The sequence below is a fragment of the Ostrinia nubilalis genome, chromosome 9 (genome assembly GCF_963855985.1).
Source record: "Ostrinia nubilalis chromosome 9, ilOstNubi1.1, whole genome shotgun sequence".
Taxonomy (NCBI): domain Eukaryota; kingdom Metazoa; phylum Arthropoda; class Insecta; order Lepidoptera; family Crambidae; genus Ostrinia; species Ostrinia nubilalis.
In genome coordinates, this window is record NC_087096.1 from 5115633 (window position 1) to 5133531 (window position 17899).

Genomic DNA, 17899 nt, shown 5'->3' on the forward strand with positions numbered 1-17899 from the left:
TACGCTAACTTTGAAGACATATAAGGTGTAGGTATGTTAGGAATAATATTGTGTTTTAGACCAGAAAATAATAGATTTGAACTGTTATACTGCTTCTTCTCAGCTTGCCAAATGTTGGTCTCAAAGCGCTGGTAGGGCAGAAAGTATAGGCAAATAAAGCAGTTTTTAATTAACAATTGGGAAAAGTTATATAATAAAGAAATCATGCTAAAAAAATGTAAACAAGATTTTAGAAATATGTATTTTTGAAGCAAGAATCAAATATTGAACCATAATACCACTCAGAAAAATATTATATTCAAAATTGCTTGTACCCTACTTATTTATCCCTGTGCAAACCAACTTCATAGATACAGGTGTCATCCATAGAAGCTACTCAATTAAATTTCCAAAATTTACTTTGATTTGAAACCGTAACTAAGAACCTATAAATCTCAAGTAGGTACGAGTTCACACTTCACACTTCATGATTCTCGCCAACGCTCTGCTCGTTACACAGACGAAGGGCCAACTCTAGCTCCAACTAACGACATAACACGACATTGTTATGTAGACCGGTCAACACGAGAATGGGTCGGCGACGAGAAGGTAATTTCACTTGTTCGTGTTATTTCATTAAGCCTCGCTAATATCCGTAAGGAATACGGATTTATTTCTTTTGTACGGCCAAAAGAAGTTGGGCCCTATCTGTAAGCAAATCAAATTGGTTTCGGTTTTTGTACGTGTCTATAATTAGTTTTGTTGTCGCATTACAAGCTCCATTTAAAATGTGGGTTATGCTGGTATTAGCGATAACACATGTTGGGGATAATGCTCTGAATCCGATAATACAAAAGTATTTCTGTTCTGCTTTTCTTAGGTACTTAATGGAGGTTACATGATTGTACCTACATACAGTGACATCTGTTTATGAAATTATGGAGTTCTTTAAATTGAGGTAAAACTTATAAAATAGTTAAGAAGAATTCTTGTTTAATTATCTCTATTATGGATTTTGATAAAATAAAGTCAGTTTATTGATTGTATAAAATAATAGGGATGATGACTGGGTAATGAAATCCAAATTCTATTTAGTCCGTCAGACAGATAATAAGAAAATATTAGACTGATATTTTTTAATTTTTTCCATAATCGAATAATTACAGTATTATATTGAGTTGAAATGTCGCGTGACGTCACTTTTGAGTAAAAATTCTACTCAAGCGTGACGTATCGCGCCATTTCAACTCGATGTAGCACTGTTATTATTTAATTATGAAAGAAAATAAAAATATGAGTCTAATATTTTCTAATTACCTATCTGTCTGACGGACAAATAATTGAAAGGACAATGTTCGTTCTCCATACATTGTTCGCCTAAGAACCAACAATTTTGACATATTACTACCCGAAAGCGAAATAATATGATTTTGTGTGTAAGAACAATGATTTCTGATGGACACTTGCCATAAAATTAATGATTAAGAATATCAAATCACAGCGATTTTATAATATGTCCTTTATGGCAACATGACGTCTAAATCACATTGATTGTATTGTGTGAATGTATGAACACCGAGTCGCGAAAAATGTTTTGTATTGTCGTCACGCCGAGTCGCAGCCAAATAGTATAAAATAATAGAACAAGTTTTAGAAATACAACTCGGCATTCCACTTTTATAATATGCCCACATATTGCACGTAAATAAACAACATGAATCATAGGTTGTTTCCACCCTTGATATCTGACACTCATGAAATAAACTCCTATTGTATTGTAGATATCGAAGCCAAATCGTATATAATAATATAATGGATTTTGGAAATGACTCGGGGTTCCACTTTTATAAAATACTACATATTAATATTGCATAAAAATAACACGAATCATGGGTTTTCTTTTCACTATTTACATCTGACATGAGATAACAAACTCCTATCTCCATGGCTACCGTCGTAGTCTATGCCAAAGACTACAATATTATAAGCAAGAAGTTTCAAACCTTAGCGGCTACAGTAACCCCTGGGCCACATACATCGTGATAACATTTGGTCGACACCGGAACGAAGTCTTGCGATTATGCCAAAAAGCACCGTATTCTAATGCGGCTATATCACGTTCAACCGGGGTTTTAATTCGACTAGTCCTGACTAATGTGATAAATGTGAAAATTATGAATAATCGCCGGTTATTATGAATAATTACCTCATGATTTGGTAAATGTGATTAATATGAGATCATTTAGGTGTGTATAAAACTAAATAGGCGGCTTAGGGGTGGCCCAAGGGCCTTCCCCGCCGCACCTTAACCTATTTTTCAATTTAAATCAAAACAATATGTTATGTGCAATACGGCAAAGTAATGTTACGCAAGAAACAGTCCAAACTCATTTTGCCAAATTACATTAATATATGATATCAAAACGTTCAAAATGTGTGGCTATACAGGAGCACTGTACATGAGCCGGTGTTCTCTTTTATGACATTTGTTAGTATTAAGGTTACATTATTAAATAATCACTGATAAATGTGATTAATTTATCACTTTTACCTCGACTGTCGGTAATTATTCATAATTTTTACATTTATAAATCACAATTACCGTAACAGTAATACGCATCGCAATAACGTATATGTCTATACGCGCTACTATTATAAGGTATAATTTTGCATAGTCGCAAGACTTCACTCCGCTGCTGTCAAATCAATGTCCCCTAATGTTATCGCAATGTGTGTGGCCCATATACAGTAAAAATATTGTGACATTGGCCAAGTCACAGAAGCCTATGCGAAGAAAGAGCACTTGAATGACAATGAAAATCAGGGTTACCATTTTGTAAGATCTCCTAACTATTGAGGGTAACAAAATAACATTAATAATCTAGCCATTAATAACATATTATTAACTATACGAGAAAGTAAAGCAACATGCGGTTTTATTTTAATTTGTAAAATATTTGTAACAGTTTGTTCTAAGTTTAGTTTTAAAGCAGAATTGCTGTTTCAGCTGTCACTGTGAAGCTTTGGGAAAATAAATAAATAGAAAAAATATTAACATGAATATTTCTTTATTATTATCATTATGCCAATTTAAGTTACACTGTGTGACAGTCTTTGACACTAAACAAACTCTTCAGCTTAATAATGCATTCCTATAGGGCGTTTTTATAGTTACTCTTGCTGATCAAACAAGAAGGGTTGATTCTACTACTGAAATACAACTAACTTTTCTTACAGGACCAATATCAAATTCTTAAAAAAAATGACATCCTCGTGATGATGATAATTTCTATGGAGAGATTTTTATTTATCTTCGGTCCCTTGGGATAAGTTATTCCATTTGGGCAGTAAAATTAATCCTTTTTATTTTATTAGATTTAAAAATAACACAAGTGTTTTGGAAACCTTCTTCATTGGTATGGTATCACGGAGTTATAATGGCGGCAACTCTGTATAACTGACTTGTAACTTTCAAACAGTAAGATAAGGGCACCACATTGGTTTTCTTTCTGAAAAAAGGCTTTCACTTTTAGTACTAACCCTTTAGCACTATTTAATTGAAATAAAAATACAATAATACGCACAGAAAACTGAAATTGAGTTAACTGACGTGACATTTATAATTTTTTGACATTATGGCAGTTTGACATGATTAAGGATTGAAAAAGTTTTGATTGAAAAAGTAAATGACAATTTGATAACGATTCACAAGAATATAATCGATTAAAAATATTGTAATGTAATAAAGCGATTATCCAATCCTGGTTTCTACTGAAAAACTCACTCGTGGCAAGATTTTAATAAAATAATAAAATCTTTATCTTCTCTTTCACAATCTATAAAAGTTCCTTGGTCTATTATATATGTGCTATGAATTGGCATAGATTACGAGAGACTGGAAACGATATTAGGTTGATTTATAGTTTACTGACGTAACAACAGACGTTTCTCTCACTTCAACTGGCATTAGATTCAACATCGTATTCTGATACTTTTACAGTTATGATACGAGTACCATGATGTTTTCATTGTCAATGTCAGTTTATGGTCCCAATTTTTTTTATTTTATTTACGACCTTCGACCAGTTGGACACTTTAGATAGCTTCTTGTAGTAGTGTCAATATCTTTTTAGCTTTTAACGCAAATCTAGTCTTCAAAGCAATTTAGTCGATTTATTTTATTTTCAAAATCGATATATTATTGTCTATGATGGCCGCAGGAACATCACTATACATGGACTCCCAGCAATAAAGTACGTTATTGCCTCGTACAGATTTTATCGGCAAAAATTATGGAACTTGATAGGTTTTAGACTATGCCACGCACCAAAACGTCCGGAAGTTGTAATAGTATTATAGAGTAAACGTTAAAAGACTTATTTATTTAATTTTTTAATGCTCAAGTGTCCATTAACATGAAAGGGTGCTTAATGTATTAAAAAAATAAGAAAATGATTATGATGGGTTAATGTTTTTTGGCGGTTTTTGAGGCCATTTCTGACAATGTCCTTTTGTCATTTAGCCTATTATGTATGTAGCAAGTTATATGCCATTTTAGTGTAAAATCAAAACCAACAATATTCACCAATTAAAATTTGTAACAACTAAAGTTACTAAAAAAATCCAATAAAATACAGCGATCAATATTTTACAGATGTTAAAAGGATTATTATAAATACTTCTTTAGATGTCGGGGAGAACATCAATATAATGTAAAAACCCTTAATTTTTACAACGAAACTTGTTTCCAAGTATTTCGTTGGTTACAATTTTGTTAATGCCTTCTGTAGGGCGAACTCGTTTTTATTGCCATGCCCTTAGTTCTTTTATAGATACGATAAATCAATCAGAGAAGTAAACATTACTTAGTATAACTATATTGTTGTTTTGTCAAGGGCACAACCGTCTATTGTTTATTTATTAGCTTGTTGTCTTTCTTTTATCCTTTTTTCAGATTCATGACTAACTATGAATATGAACTATGAATGAACTATGACATATTAAGCTTCTGATAACACACTTGGCGTCAGTGCAACAAGATGTATTTTTTATACATAATTTGTTAGTCATCCACAAGGTATTGTAACAATACAATACCTTGTTTCGGTTCACCAAACTATGCATTCGCACACCTAGTTAAAAAGTAGCATAACTGAAAAAGCTTACTTTTACAGCAACAGCAAGTAGTTCACGTACTTTAAGACGCGATCGCAATAACTCGATTTTGGATTATTTTAAGTTGTGCTACCCAATAGAATGCGACAAATATGTAGCTTCTCACCATTACTACTGTAATAACAATAAGCAATTTCTACTGAAAAAACTAGAGAAAATCATTTCAGTGTCAATATTATTCGACTTAAACTCACACTAAGCCCTCAGATCTCAAATGAATACTCACTTTCTTCCATCATTCCTCTAGGCTGCGGGCACTGTATGGAGTCATACTCCGTCCGCCCATACTGCGCCGAGTAGATGGCGACTCTTGAGTGTGGGTTACAGCTGAGATGAAGGACGTCGTTCTCACAGCCGACTTTACTCCGGAATTCATCTGTGGGAGAAAAAACATGTAAATACGAAGCTGATTAACCTCTAAAACTACACAGTTATCAGTGGTTAGGTTGAATATAAATCAAAATGAATTTAAGTAGGTACTTGAGATAGTAAAAATGTGAGATGGAATTTTTTTACTTAACTAGGATACCTACTTATTATTTCCCGATATGGATTATTAAATCTTGTGTCTGTGTGCTTCGTGGTGTCTTGATATGATTAATACTCGATATACGGGTAAAACGTAAATAATTTAATTATTTACAAATTCGAGTCGTGAAAATTAAAGTGAGAAATCTAGAGTCAACAGCGAGAGAAAAAACAAAAGAATATAGGTCATCGAGAAAAGAACGTAGTTTTCTTGGTGGCCAATGACGCGCGGCCAAGGAGGCGGCCGTGTGAGGCCGCACTTATTTTTTCTCTAATTTAATAGATCAATTGGTTGGCAGAAACAATTGACAATAGCGGGTAACTACTTTAGTTTTTTATGTCACATTTTAATTTTTACCAGCCATAAAAATAAGTACGTAGTAATAGATAGTTGAAATAAAAGGTTTTATCAAAAAAATAAATTTTACTTTGTAGCCACTGGTCGCGTTGGACTTATTTGGAAATCCATATAGATATTTTGGTGCATTCACCAGTATGGATATTTACGAGGTTTTGTTTGTGACACGCAGTTTGGCTTGGCGTTTGCACATATTTTAGAATGCTCGGATAAATAAATTTAACGCTTTATGCAGTCACAGCGATGCTCAAGTGCTTATCGAAAATATAAGGGTTTATGTGTGGATTGTTTATTTAGTGTTAGAGAGAACAAATCGAGTCTCTTTTAACTATGCATCTACAACGTAGGTTTCAATTTTCATCTGACATCGACATTCATTTGTTTTTCGTGCGCTTTTAATTCATTCGATCGACGTTTGTCTTTTGTTTTCTAATGTATTCAATTTTTTAAATAGAGATGTTTTTTTACAAATAATATTATATGCCAGTCAAGACTTTTGCCAAGATCCTTGTGAAGATGCACAAAAGTGAAACTAACTAACTAGAACTAGAGGAACTAATGTGCAAAGTTGTTCAAGCATTCTGTAGCGACATAACTCCTCAACTTTGTTGTGCTATCTTTGAAAAAAAAAATGCATAATGCGTATGAATGAAGTAATAATTGCAAAGAGGCGTGGTACATTGTATAAACGTGTACAATAGTGTACATACAGATTTAGACACATCGTGTACATAATATTATGTGAATGGTAAAGTTATGAGACATTTTATATTATTTGAATTTACAGAATTTTAAACAGTGAATTAGGTAGTGTAAAATAATGTTAGCATCTTAAAACTGTCTTAAGGACGAAGTACACTATCAACCCGGAAACGGATCGTAACCGTATCAACTCGAGGCGGTCAGTATTTTTTGTAGTTAATATAAAACTCCGTAGTGCAACGCAAACTTATCGGCACCGTAACATAAACACCCGCGGCAATAGGCGATACGGTGTTGATCCTTAAGACCTTAAATTTAAAATACATTACACGTATTAGGTATACTTACAAGGACGGCATTTGTAGGCGACTTCCACGAACCTCCTCGACCCGGGGCAGGGGTCGACCCCGAACGCCTTGGGGCTTGTATGAAACTTGCACTGCCGCTTCTTCTGACACGCTTCCACCACCGTCTGCAACAAGGAATACTATACATCTTAATTAGTATGTCTGTTCAGGGAAGATTGAACTCTAAAGATAAATTAAAGGTATATTGGGTCTATAGGTTAGCTTAGCTCAGTCAGTGCCTGGGTATGGGAGCGGCACGTGGAGGGTGTTTTTGAGAAGTCAAACGTCAGCGAGACTTCAAATTTGTAAAGGCTTGGGCAGACCAAACGCGGGGCAGTAGCAGCGCAGTTTGAATGCGGGCCCGCGCAAGTTGTAATACAAGAAACTTTTTGAAGTGTGTCACACCAAATTTGAACGCGGGCCCGCGCTCCAACCGCGCCGCACTGCAACTGCCGAACGACAAACCAGGCGGCGCGGGTGCGGGACAGAAGCGGCGCGAGCGCGGGCCCGCGCTGTTGTATTACTATGGCGGTCATATTAGCAATATTAGCATGACACCCCGGACGCAGGGCGGTAGCAGCGCGTTGAAAGCGGTTTTCGAATATTGAAATTTTTGACAGCCGCCCGCTTTGCAACTGCTTTGAAACTGCGCTGCTTTCAGTGTGCCTCAGCCGCGCTGCAACTGACCCGCACTGCTTTGACTCGCGTTTGGTCTGTGGAAGCCTTACGCTCCGTCACGTCATAATAATGTCAAAATCACTCCTCCCGTACCTCAGGCACTGACTGAGTTATGTTGAAAATATATATTTCCCAACAATTTTAATAAACTATGTCAATTTGTATCCTGGTCTAGCAGAATTAGATCGTAGATAGAGACAAGATCCTTTTCATTTTCAAATACAATATTACATCTTGACTAAAAAGCATATCCAGAGCCTACGGTGATAAATATAATATGTTTTCACTAATAGAATCTTTTTGTATTGTCTACTTTTATAAAATTCCTATAAGTTCGATTAAATAGAGTTCTTTATTGAATGATATAACTTACTTACTCTTCCCTTACAACATAAAAAATCCTATGACAATGTTTTCTTTAATATACCTAATTACCTACTTCAATTATATTCTATAATAATAGGCATCGCCAAATCACGGTTTCATTCCCTACGCCTACTCGGTTTGGAAAAGGAGTCTAAATGTATTTGACCTACCCACAAAAGCAATCAGATTATGAAGATGGCAAAGAACCAGACAACAAAACCTATTATACCTCCCATATAATTTCATGGTGGCGGCATTAGTTCTTATAATACACAATAATAATAATACTTAATAGGTTCCCAAGCATAGATCGAACATGTTCGATGTTTATAGTCGCTTCTCTCGGGCTGGTTTTACGACTAGTGTTGGCAGATAGGTACTACCGAAACGGGACGTCCCAGTTTTATGATCACTCGTTTGGAGTAATAATAAGGAATGGAGCCAAAAATATCACGCCACTTTTCCATAATGTAGAGAGTGTCTGCGTCTATTCTGTACAGTTTCTGTGCCAGTAAAATACAATTTCCCCACAAACCTACGAATAAATTAGGCAGCCGTAGACGATAAATCTTGATCTTCACTCAAGGCCGCAGGATAGCAGCAATTTGTACCTTTCAACAATTTTCTGAATATTAATAATATTCTTCATTTTCTCGTCTGTGGAATCTGATTGCAAGTAATCAGGACTGTGTACAGTCTTCGCCAATAATACTTGGAAATGTTGTTGATACTGAAAGTCATTTAATTTTACTAAAACGGTCGTGGATTGCTTTGGGATCTCGACAAAATTTCGCTTTGATATCAAATAGAGTTTTGCCTTATTTTATTATTAATTTATAATCATTGTATACTTTATGTTGTTTAACACATGCCTGCAGTTTTCTTTTTGGTATAAAAATCTGTTTACGACTGCTTTATTCGGCATGTGTTAGGAGTTAACCACTATAGTCTAGGGATAGAAGGTCCTCTTGAATCGGCTGTCCGGTGCTTAAACCACTGTGTTATTGTCCCCTAATCTTAGATTAACTCTCAATTAGGCGTAGACAAACAGTCGACGTTTCCCTAATCGCGCACTTTATTTTTTGCCTTATTAACAGCGACACAACGCAGCACTTTTTGTCCCATTTCCTGCTGTACTAGCAACACTGCTCACGACTCATTTTCTGATATGTTTAGGCAACAAGCCAGTTTTATAGCTGGCTGTCGATCTTTATGTCACCCCTCTAATCTTCGTAAACATGAAGAATGAGTTTACAGATTGCATGTTTGTGGGGCATGGTTTTATTATGTAAGCGTCAATACGGCGTTTTGTCAAGAATGCGTTATTAGATTGGACCAAGATTTGCTGAGCTTTTATAGAACGAATTTCAAACACAGCTCCGCGCGGCGAAAATTTGATTTGTTGCAATATTTCGGGATAGCGTCAGGCTGTCGTGCAAAATAATAAACAGGCGTCATCTTCCTTTTTTTCATCTTCTAGCTTTGCTGGTTTTTAGATTTTGAAATTAAAATTACCTAAGTACATATACTCAACATCAAATAAACCGCACCTTCCGCGACGCGAACTTTAATGATTTTCTTCTGACACAATCATGGTGCCCCAACAATATTGGTGTTATTTGAAAGCTCAATAAATATCCTTAAAGAAAAACACATTTAATTTCTTAATAAATGATTAACATATACCATAAATGTGACTTGAAAAAATACCTCACTTTGGGCCCACCTATGGGATCAATGAGACCAATTTTTATGGTTATAAAACCAAATAATGATCTCACGTGTCCTCTTTAACAGATGGATAGCGATTAATCCCAACTTAACAGTTTTATAGCCATAAAAGTTGGCTCTAGCGTAACTACCTCTTTTTTGAAGAAGTGACTCTGGATCCTTCTAAAGACACATTTTTGGGGTAAAAACCTTTCCTTTAATGAAATGAAGGTTAGAACTAGGCTTTTTAATGGTGCCAATATTGGTGGGAAGTGGGGATGCATACGTTTGAAAATGCTTGTCGCGTGAGGTGCGATTTATTTGATGTCGAGTGTATTAGAGAGATTGCCAGTTTTTCATAATTATGAATACAAGCCTTTTACTTATAAATAGGCAAATACTATCAGTGATGGAATTAGTCGAAAAAAGTAGAGGATAAGGTTTATTTTTTACAAAAATTTGTGCTTTGCAAATTCACTTATTTTATTATTGAGATCTTAATAAAGAAGCAATAAGAGTATAGTATAGCAAAAGCCCTTTATAATTTTTTCCAGGTCCGTATTTTTCATGTACTCTTTCTTATCTGTTACTAAGGTTTAAAATACATTATAATTATCATAATAAAGTTGGCAACACCACACACGACCCTGTCCAAAATGTAAACTTGTCTTGCTGACGTTACTACGATCATAAGGCACCATATTTCGCTTGTAATCTTGCGAAATAGGACAAAACCCCTCTTATATCTCCAGAAAGCCGTATGAGTTGACTGGTAAGCTCCAAGCTACGTGTAGAGGGAATTAAAAAGTGCATAAAATAGGCTGTAAGAATGCTTTATTTCACTCCACTCCGTGACGCAATGGAGGGCCAATTACCTTCCATTAGTAAACTTGTCAACTTCAGTGTGCCTACCATGAGTTTACGTTAGGTGTGCTCGCTAGCGACTGCGTAAAAAAATGACATTTAAATGTATGACATATTGTGCAGCGCCCCTAGCGGCTACTTTCAAGAAATAAAATCTTCATAGATTTTTTTGACGTATTCGCTAGCGAGCTCACCTAACGTAAACTCATGGTAGGCACACAGGTCTTATTTATTTACGCCCGTATTCACAAACGATACTTGCTTAAGTGAAGCGGCAAATCGAACGCACAGCGTTGAATAGAGTTCTGTGATTGGTTCGTGTGTCACCCTGTACGTCCACGCGCACTGTGAGACCTCATAGTAATGGTACAGTTTAACTACTACTACTTATAAATTGTTACCGCAAAACTTATAATCAAAATAGAAAATTCAAACCTTATACGATCAAATACGTAACATTAAGATACGAATAAAGTCTAAGTAAAGTAACTTCAGTCTCTAATTAAAGCCATTCTCTATCACGTTCACCCTGTATTGTACGATTGTACCTCAGAATAATTAATTTCGCCAACTCCAGACAACTTTCTGTAACTGCTCGAGCTGTATCTCAAATGAGAGACCTCCTGAGAACTTCTGGACGTAATTTTTCTTTCATAAAATATCGTCCGTACGTTTGTATCTCCATATTTTAGTTAAAGCCTTATTTTATTCTTAAACGCTCCCTTTGCCTTAACAATTTCGTTTTTATGTGAGCAATTTACGTTTGATATATTTCACCAGGTATGTTTTACAGGGTGGATATCAAATTGACTCTTTTCATATGAGCAGTTTTCAAAACACCAGAAGCTGGATTGAGTACAGACGACAGCACATCAAGCTGTACATTTTTGTTGCAAAATCGTCACTTTTTAACTACATAAGATCGCATTGTATGTAATTTGAGGCGATTTTGGCTTTACCTATAATTATAAGATTGTAAGAAAAGCATCAATCAAAAATATTATGCCATAGCAATAGGACGCACTCTTCTTTAACTTGGGATTAGAAACAATAGATCCCTTTTATGCTGCTTTGGAATGAAATATTAATCTTAATTTCTCGACATTCAATTGTTATTTGCTTAATTTAAGTAAATAACTGCTCTGTTCTTGCGCCATCGCTTGCATCTGGAGTAGCGTATGCTTAAAGTATTTGTTGCCACCCTATATCATATCTCCACCACAATAACTTTGTAAAATATTGCATCTATTGCGTTTAATGTGAACACAAATGTGTTTTATATGTTTTTGTTTACATTTCTTTCGTTAAATACTCATATTATCTGAATTTCCATTATAATATTGTTTTATACATTTTCGGGAAACTGTACTTATTTAATCGGATTATAAATGCCTGCTAACCTGCTCTGTTTTTTCAAGCATGAATTAAACAATATTGTAGAGCTTTGATATGACTACGTAAAACCTATGGTGCCAAACTGTCAACCCAACTTCAAAGATGAAGAGGGCTCCGCAATAATGTTTTCTTCCATATCTACTACATACTTTCGTACTACATATTTACGCCTAATACGTACGCCTATATTTTGGCTTTGGAATATGAAAATATAACATTTTTAGGAAAGCGAAAATAGTATCTCAAACGGTACCTCAAATAAAAATATGCTAAATATGATAAATATATTTTAATAATATAATTTAGATGTTATTTATAAAGTGTGTCACTACACACTTTATAAATAACATCTAAATCTCCCTAAACCAGTAGGCAATGTAGACTCTATCATCTATTTACCTCTACTATAAGGTGGTTCTCCCGCATGGTGACAATATCTTAATAATTATCAAAACTTGACTTGGACTGTAATTTAACGCCCGTATTCACAAACGATGCTTGCTTAAATGAAGCAGCAAATTGAACGTACAGAGTTGAATAGAGCTCTGTGATTGGTTCGTGTTTAACCCTGTGCGCGCACGCGCACTGTGAGACCTCATAGTAATAGAGTGAATCGTTCGTTCGTTCGTTTCAGCTGAAAGACGTCCACTGCTGTAAGGCCTTCCCCAAGGATTTCCACAAAGTCCGGTCCTGCGCCGCTCGCATCCAGGCGCCTCCCGCGACCTTCACCAGATCATGGAGAATCATTCATCAGAGAATGGAGTGAATACGGGCATAAGAAACAAACTAACCTGCAAAGCGCTAGGCCACGCACACGACGTGTCTCCCACCACTTCGACAGCCACCGGCTGGTACTCAGCCAGCTCTGATGCACAGGAACTCTGGGAGGCAGACGCGCCGTACTGCGCCACTTGGATGCTGATGGTGGTCCCTCGAGGGCAGATGAGGGTCACCATCTCCTCGTCGCAGGCAGCCTTTTGGTGCGTGCGGAGGGTGCCGAGAAGGAGTTCTGTGGAAGAAAGAAAATGTTGATATGGGAAGACAAAACCATATTCTAGGACTGTATAAGTAACATCTAATGAGGAGTACTATTTTTTTTTTTGAAGGGACGCGCGTTTGTTGCTTGAGGAACTTTTCCAGCTTCACCGGGCAGAGTGGCTAGTACAGAAGGTACTCTGGCCGTTTGGCGATCGTCGGTGCGCGTGCCGACGAGGCCGAGTGTGGGCTTCGGCACTGTCGGTCGCTCCCAATCGAGGAGTACTATTTCACTTAAACAACACCTTTTATAGTTCTAGTGCATAACTCAGACAGTGCCAGAGGTATGGGAGCAGCATGGGAGGGGTGACATTGACATTATGACGCGACAGAGCATACAAATCTGAAGCATAATCTGAAGTCTCACTGACGTTTGACGGCTCACAAAAATCCTCCCGTGTCGCTCTGTTAGCTCAAGCAATGACTGAGTTAGGCGCTAAACCTATAAATCTACATTCTGCGACATAGTATCAGACAAATTTTTGAATCAATCTGTCTCACAGCGGACATAGTACAATAGTTTATCCGTATCAGATCTGTGTGCTTACCATGAGTTTACGTTAGGTGAGCTCGCTAGCGAGTACGTCAAAAATCTCTATGAAGATTTTGTTTCTTGAAAGTAGCCGCTAGGGGCGCTGCACGATATGTCATACAATTAATGTCATTTTTTTACGCAGTCGCTAGCGAGCACACCTAACGTAAACTCATGGTAAGCACACTGTTACAACAATGCCTTAGACCGTTGACAAAGGAAGAAATACCTATCAACAAACGTCAAAAGTCCAAAAATAGTGCAAAGATTTCTAAATTAAGATTAAGGCTGGGTTGCACCATCTTACTTTAACTTTGACAAACGTCAAAAATCTGTCAAACTCCATACAAAAAGCACCGGTTATCGTCATAGTTACTGTCAAAGTTAGGTAGTGCAACTCAGCCTTAATAGAGGCCACTTATCGCTCTGCGATTTTCCAAGAAAAAACGCAATAAAGTGAATCAATTTCAACTAGAAACGTGTGGTGAAAACTTTACAGCGTCTCAAACTTATTTAAATTCTGAGCAACCTTTCAACCATTTATTATCATTTTAATATGAGCTCAAAAACTTTTTGAATTCAAAACCTGACTCTAGAACAATTTAGGTAACACTAAATCTAATTTCATACCTTTGTAACTATTGGACTTTTCAGTACCCTTTTACAACTAAAAGTCAATCAAAGGTTATAAACGTTTTATAACAGTACAGTGTGCCTACCATGAGTTTACGTTAGGTGTGCTCGCTAGCGACTGCGTAAAAAAATGACATTAATTAGTGTGACATATTGTGTAGCGCCCCTAGAGGCTACTTTCAAGAAACAAAATCTTCATAGAGAATTTTGACGTAATCGCTAGCGAGCACACCTAACGTAAACTCATGGTACGTACACAGTTCTTGCACCTCACGAAGGCGAGTGAGCTTTACTTGTGTGTGTACATATACATGGACAATGATAGATACTATCAGAACTTTTTAAAAACGAACAGTAGCGAGCCACCACACATGTAAAGCTCACTCTCCTTCGTGAATTGCAACAACTATCCTAAATAATAATAATATGTGTAATAACGAAGAGTTAGTGAGTCTTCCCGACTTTTATTTGACACTATCATAACATAACCCTTTCACGACGCCTTTGTGTACATTACGCCATGATAACACCCAAGAATAGGTCAAACAAAACGTGTTGTTGACACATTATGTCAAGTGACGTCACACGTTAACGTCACCGATGACAGTGAGTGGAAAGCATTGACCTTGCTCAATATTTGCGGGATAATGTATTGATCTTGGTACCTAAAGTGTGTTTTTCCTGTTATTTTTTCTTGTGAAATGTTTACCAAAGATACGAATATCTAATTTGAAAGATTTTGTTTACATATTTTATATTATGGGAAAAAATCATTCACAAGACTACATGGGATTTGCACATAGCCAGTTTCAAGTAAACAATGATATTGAAATGCCTGCCAACCTCAACGAATTTTATTATTATGGCTAGTTGACACGCGAACTTAGGTAGTACCGCCTATGTTCATTAGAAATAATGTATTCTAATGCTGAAAGAATTTTTCAATTCTGTCCAGCAGTTTTGGAGCCAATTCATTACAAAAACAATCAAATCATTCTTCTTTAAAATTTATAAATTAGTGTAGATTAACATAGTCGGCTAAATAAACCCAATTTTAAGAAAAACAAATCTCCCGCATATTTTGTTTAACTTTCCCGCCAAGACGAGCAAAATGTTATTTTACCTATTACAAACTAAACAAAAGAATAACGATAGAACAGAACAAAACAAAACATAATCGATTACTTTCAAGTCTCCACACGTAGACTTGTCGCTTTTTTCTCGACTTAAAAATGAACAATCGCCGTTTTATACCCCAAGAGACTAATTAAGTTCTACAAAAAACAGGCATATTGATACATTGCGCCTATCGGGACTCGGTGGTCGATCTATCAATTATAAATGTCAGTAACCACTAATCCTAACCACAAAGACCGCAATAGACGTTCTGGATTCCATTTGTTGGAACTGCAAAATTTCCATTAGGTATTTGGAAATTATTTCGATACTGTTGTGGATCAAACTGCATGGAAAATTTGGTCTCTATGTTTAGATGCGGGTGAATATTTCATAAACTTTAAGGGTTATAAAACATTTTTGTATTTGACAATTAGTCAAGTTCAGTTCGGTCACTTCGTCAGTTTTAGTATAGGTCACGCAACGAGACTTGAGACCATCAACACAAGCAAAGATTTATATCTGTATACGCTGTCTGCCCTGACGTCTTACGTAGTCGGGCTGACAAGTGCTTTCTGTCTCACTTGCAGATATTTAACTGAACAACTTATTTAATGTGTAATGTATTGTTTGTGTTCAGTGCAATAAATTACATCAGTGTGTGTATGTACATAATTTTGCCTCAACTTTCGTCGAGCGACCTATAATTGCAAAACATAAATGCAAACACTTGCACTAACTATTAACTATTTGATCCTCATTAAGTTTATCTAATATAATCTATAGCAATAAAAATCTCATAAGCTTCACTATTACCAAGATAAGTGTTTAAAACGCTGTGAAGCAATTTTTATAGCTTACTAAAGCTTTTTCATAACAATCGCTGGGCTTTTATGGTGAGTGCCGTATTAATTAGTATAGAACCATAAAACTTTAAAACTTAGCTAATAAAACTTTTGTTTATACTATAAACTTTACAGCCGGCTCCGCGTGTGAGGCCATACATTCACACCACGTGTTAACGTTAAAAATGAGAGATAAAGTATGTCACAATTTTTCCGTAAAAAAATGTTTTTATTTTTGATACATAAAAAAATATATTTCATAAATAAAACCCTAAGTATATTTTTACAAGAAATAAAATATGATTGTTCTATTGCTTTGGTTTGGAAAAAATAACGATCTAATAATTAATTAGTAACATTAGATCGTTATTTTTTCAAAGAGTAATCCATAATTTGGTCGCGAATAGGGTACATGATTTTGTGTTTGAATGCTTCATAAAATATATTATCTCCTGGAAAAATTATACACAAAAACTTTCTTTATTATCTTTACCAAATTATCAATGAAAAAGGAAAAATACAGAAAAGGAGTCTCTACCTACGGGGACGAAGGATTATTAAATACCAACAAACCATAAATAACTGTTTCGAGCATCTCTTCAAGATGTCTCGGTTTTCAAGTTATGTCTTCATTCATTAGTTATTTATAGTTCAACATCTCAATGGCAGACAAGTGCCTGCCTCTTTAGAAAACTTTCGAATACCTTAGGATATCCACTTGGGTATAACGTAGTTTGATAGTAGTAGTAAGTAATACTACAAGTCTTTGGTTGTTTAGTTTGTTTACTATATTTTACGGTTAACTGGATTACACAGGACTTGGTGCAAACGTATCTTATAAAAAAATGCCTACCTTACTACAAGAACCAAACTGATTAACATCTTACACCCCGTGATTTACAATGGAGAAACTCAAAAATATCAGTATGAAGATTGTAACTTAATTAATTAAATCTGGCAAAAATACTAAATCAATCGGCAGAAATTACATTTTACAGATAACTAAAAAACTAGCATCTTTAAGAGCTGTAAGAGTTATTATTTTAGAACAAAAATGTGTTTTATGTGTTGACCGTACATTATAAAAGCTAGCCTCGAACTCACATCGTTCCACACATGGTTAAAGCTTAAAACTAAGACGTCAACAGTCTTGTCACCTCATTACCACTGGAGTGGCATTACTGCGACAAGTGATGGATTATCCACGACGCGTGCTCATCAAGCCACCTCCAAACTTCAGCTTGAGGTGAACTCATTATTAATTTTCCGACTCATGTGGTTACCACGCTTGGCAACTTTGATCACTCTACTAGCACTATTAGCAGATGAGTATAGGTACACTTATACAGCATTTTGTATTTTAAGCAACCACGTGTCTTTACTTATTTCAACTGTATTTGCTGTAGTGGAATACTGGGGAGGGGATATTAATATTGATAGTCTCTATTGTCCTCCGAATAATAATGTAGAGACGTCATATTTTATGAATTTCACTAATTCTATTCTTAAGCGTAGTGCATGACAGCATATAATTTAATGACTTGTTAAATTTAAAAATTGCATGTATATTACACAGTTAGGAAGCTGTTTTAATTAATAACGAAGATAAAAACTTAAAGGCTGTTCTAGCGAAATG

General features: G+C 35.7%; 1 protein-coding gene across 1 annotated transcript in view; it reads right to left on the reverse strand.

The window, feature by feature from the left end:
• LOC135074454 (uncharacterized) overlaps positions 1-17899 on the reverse strand; it is an 86927-nt gene that overhangs the window by 26818 nt on the left and 42210 nt on the right. Inside the window, exons 3-5 of the mRNA XM_063968749.1 lie at positions 12894-13111; positions 7091-7229; positions 5381-5530 (exon numbers count right to left, since the gene is read on the reverse strand). Of these exons, the coding sequence (XP_063824819.1) occupies positions 5381-5530; positions 7091-7229; positions 12894-13111 (507 nt within the window). The remainder of the gene's footprint in view (positions 1-5380; positions 5531-7090; positions 7230-12893; positions 13112-17899) is intronic.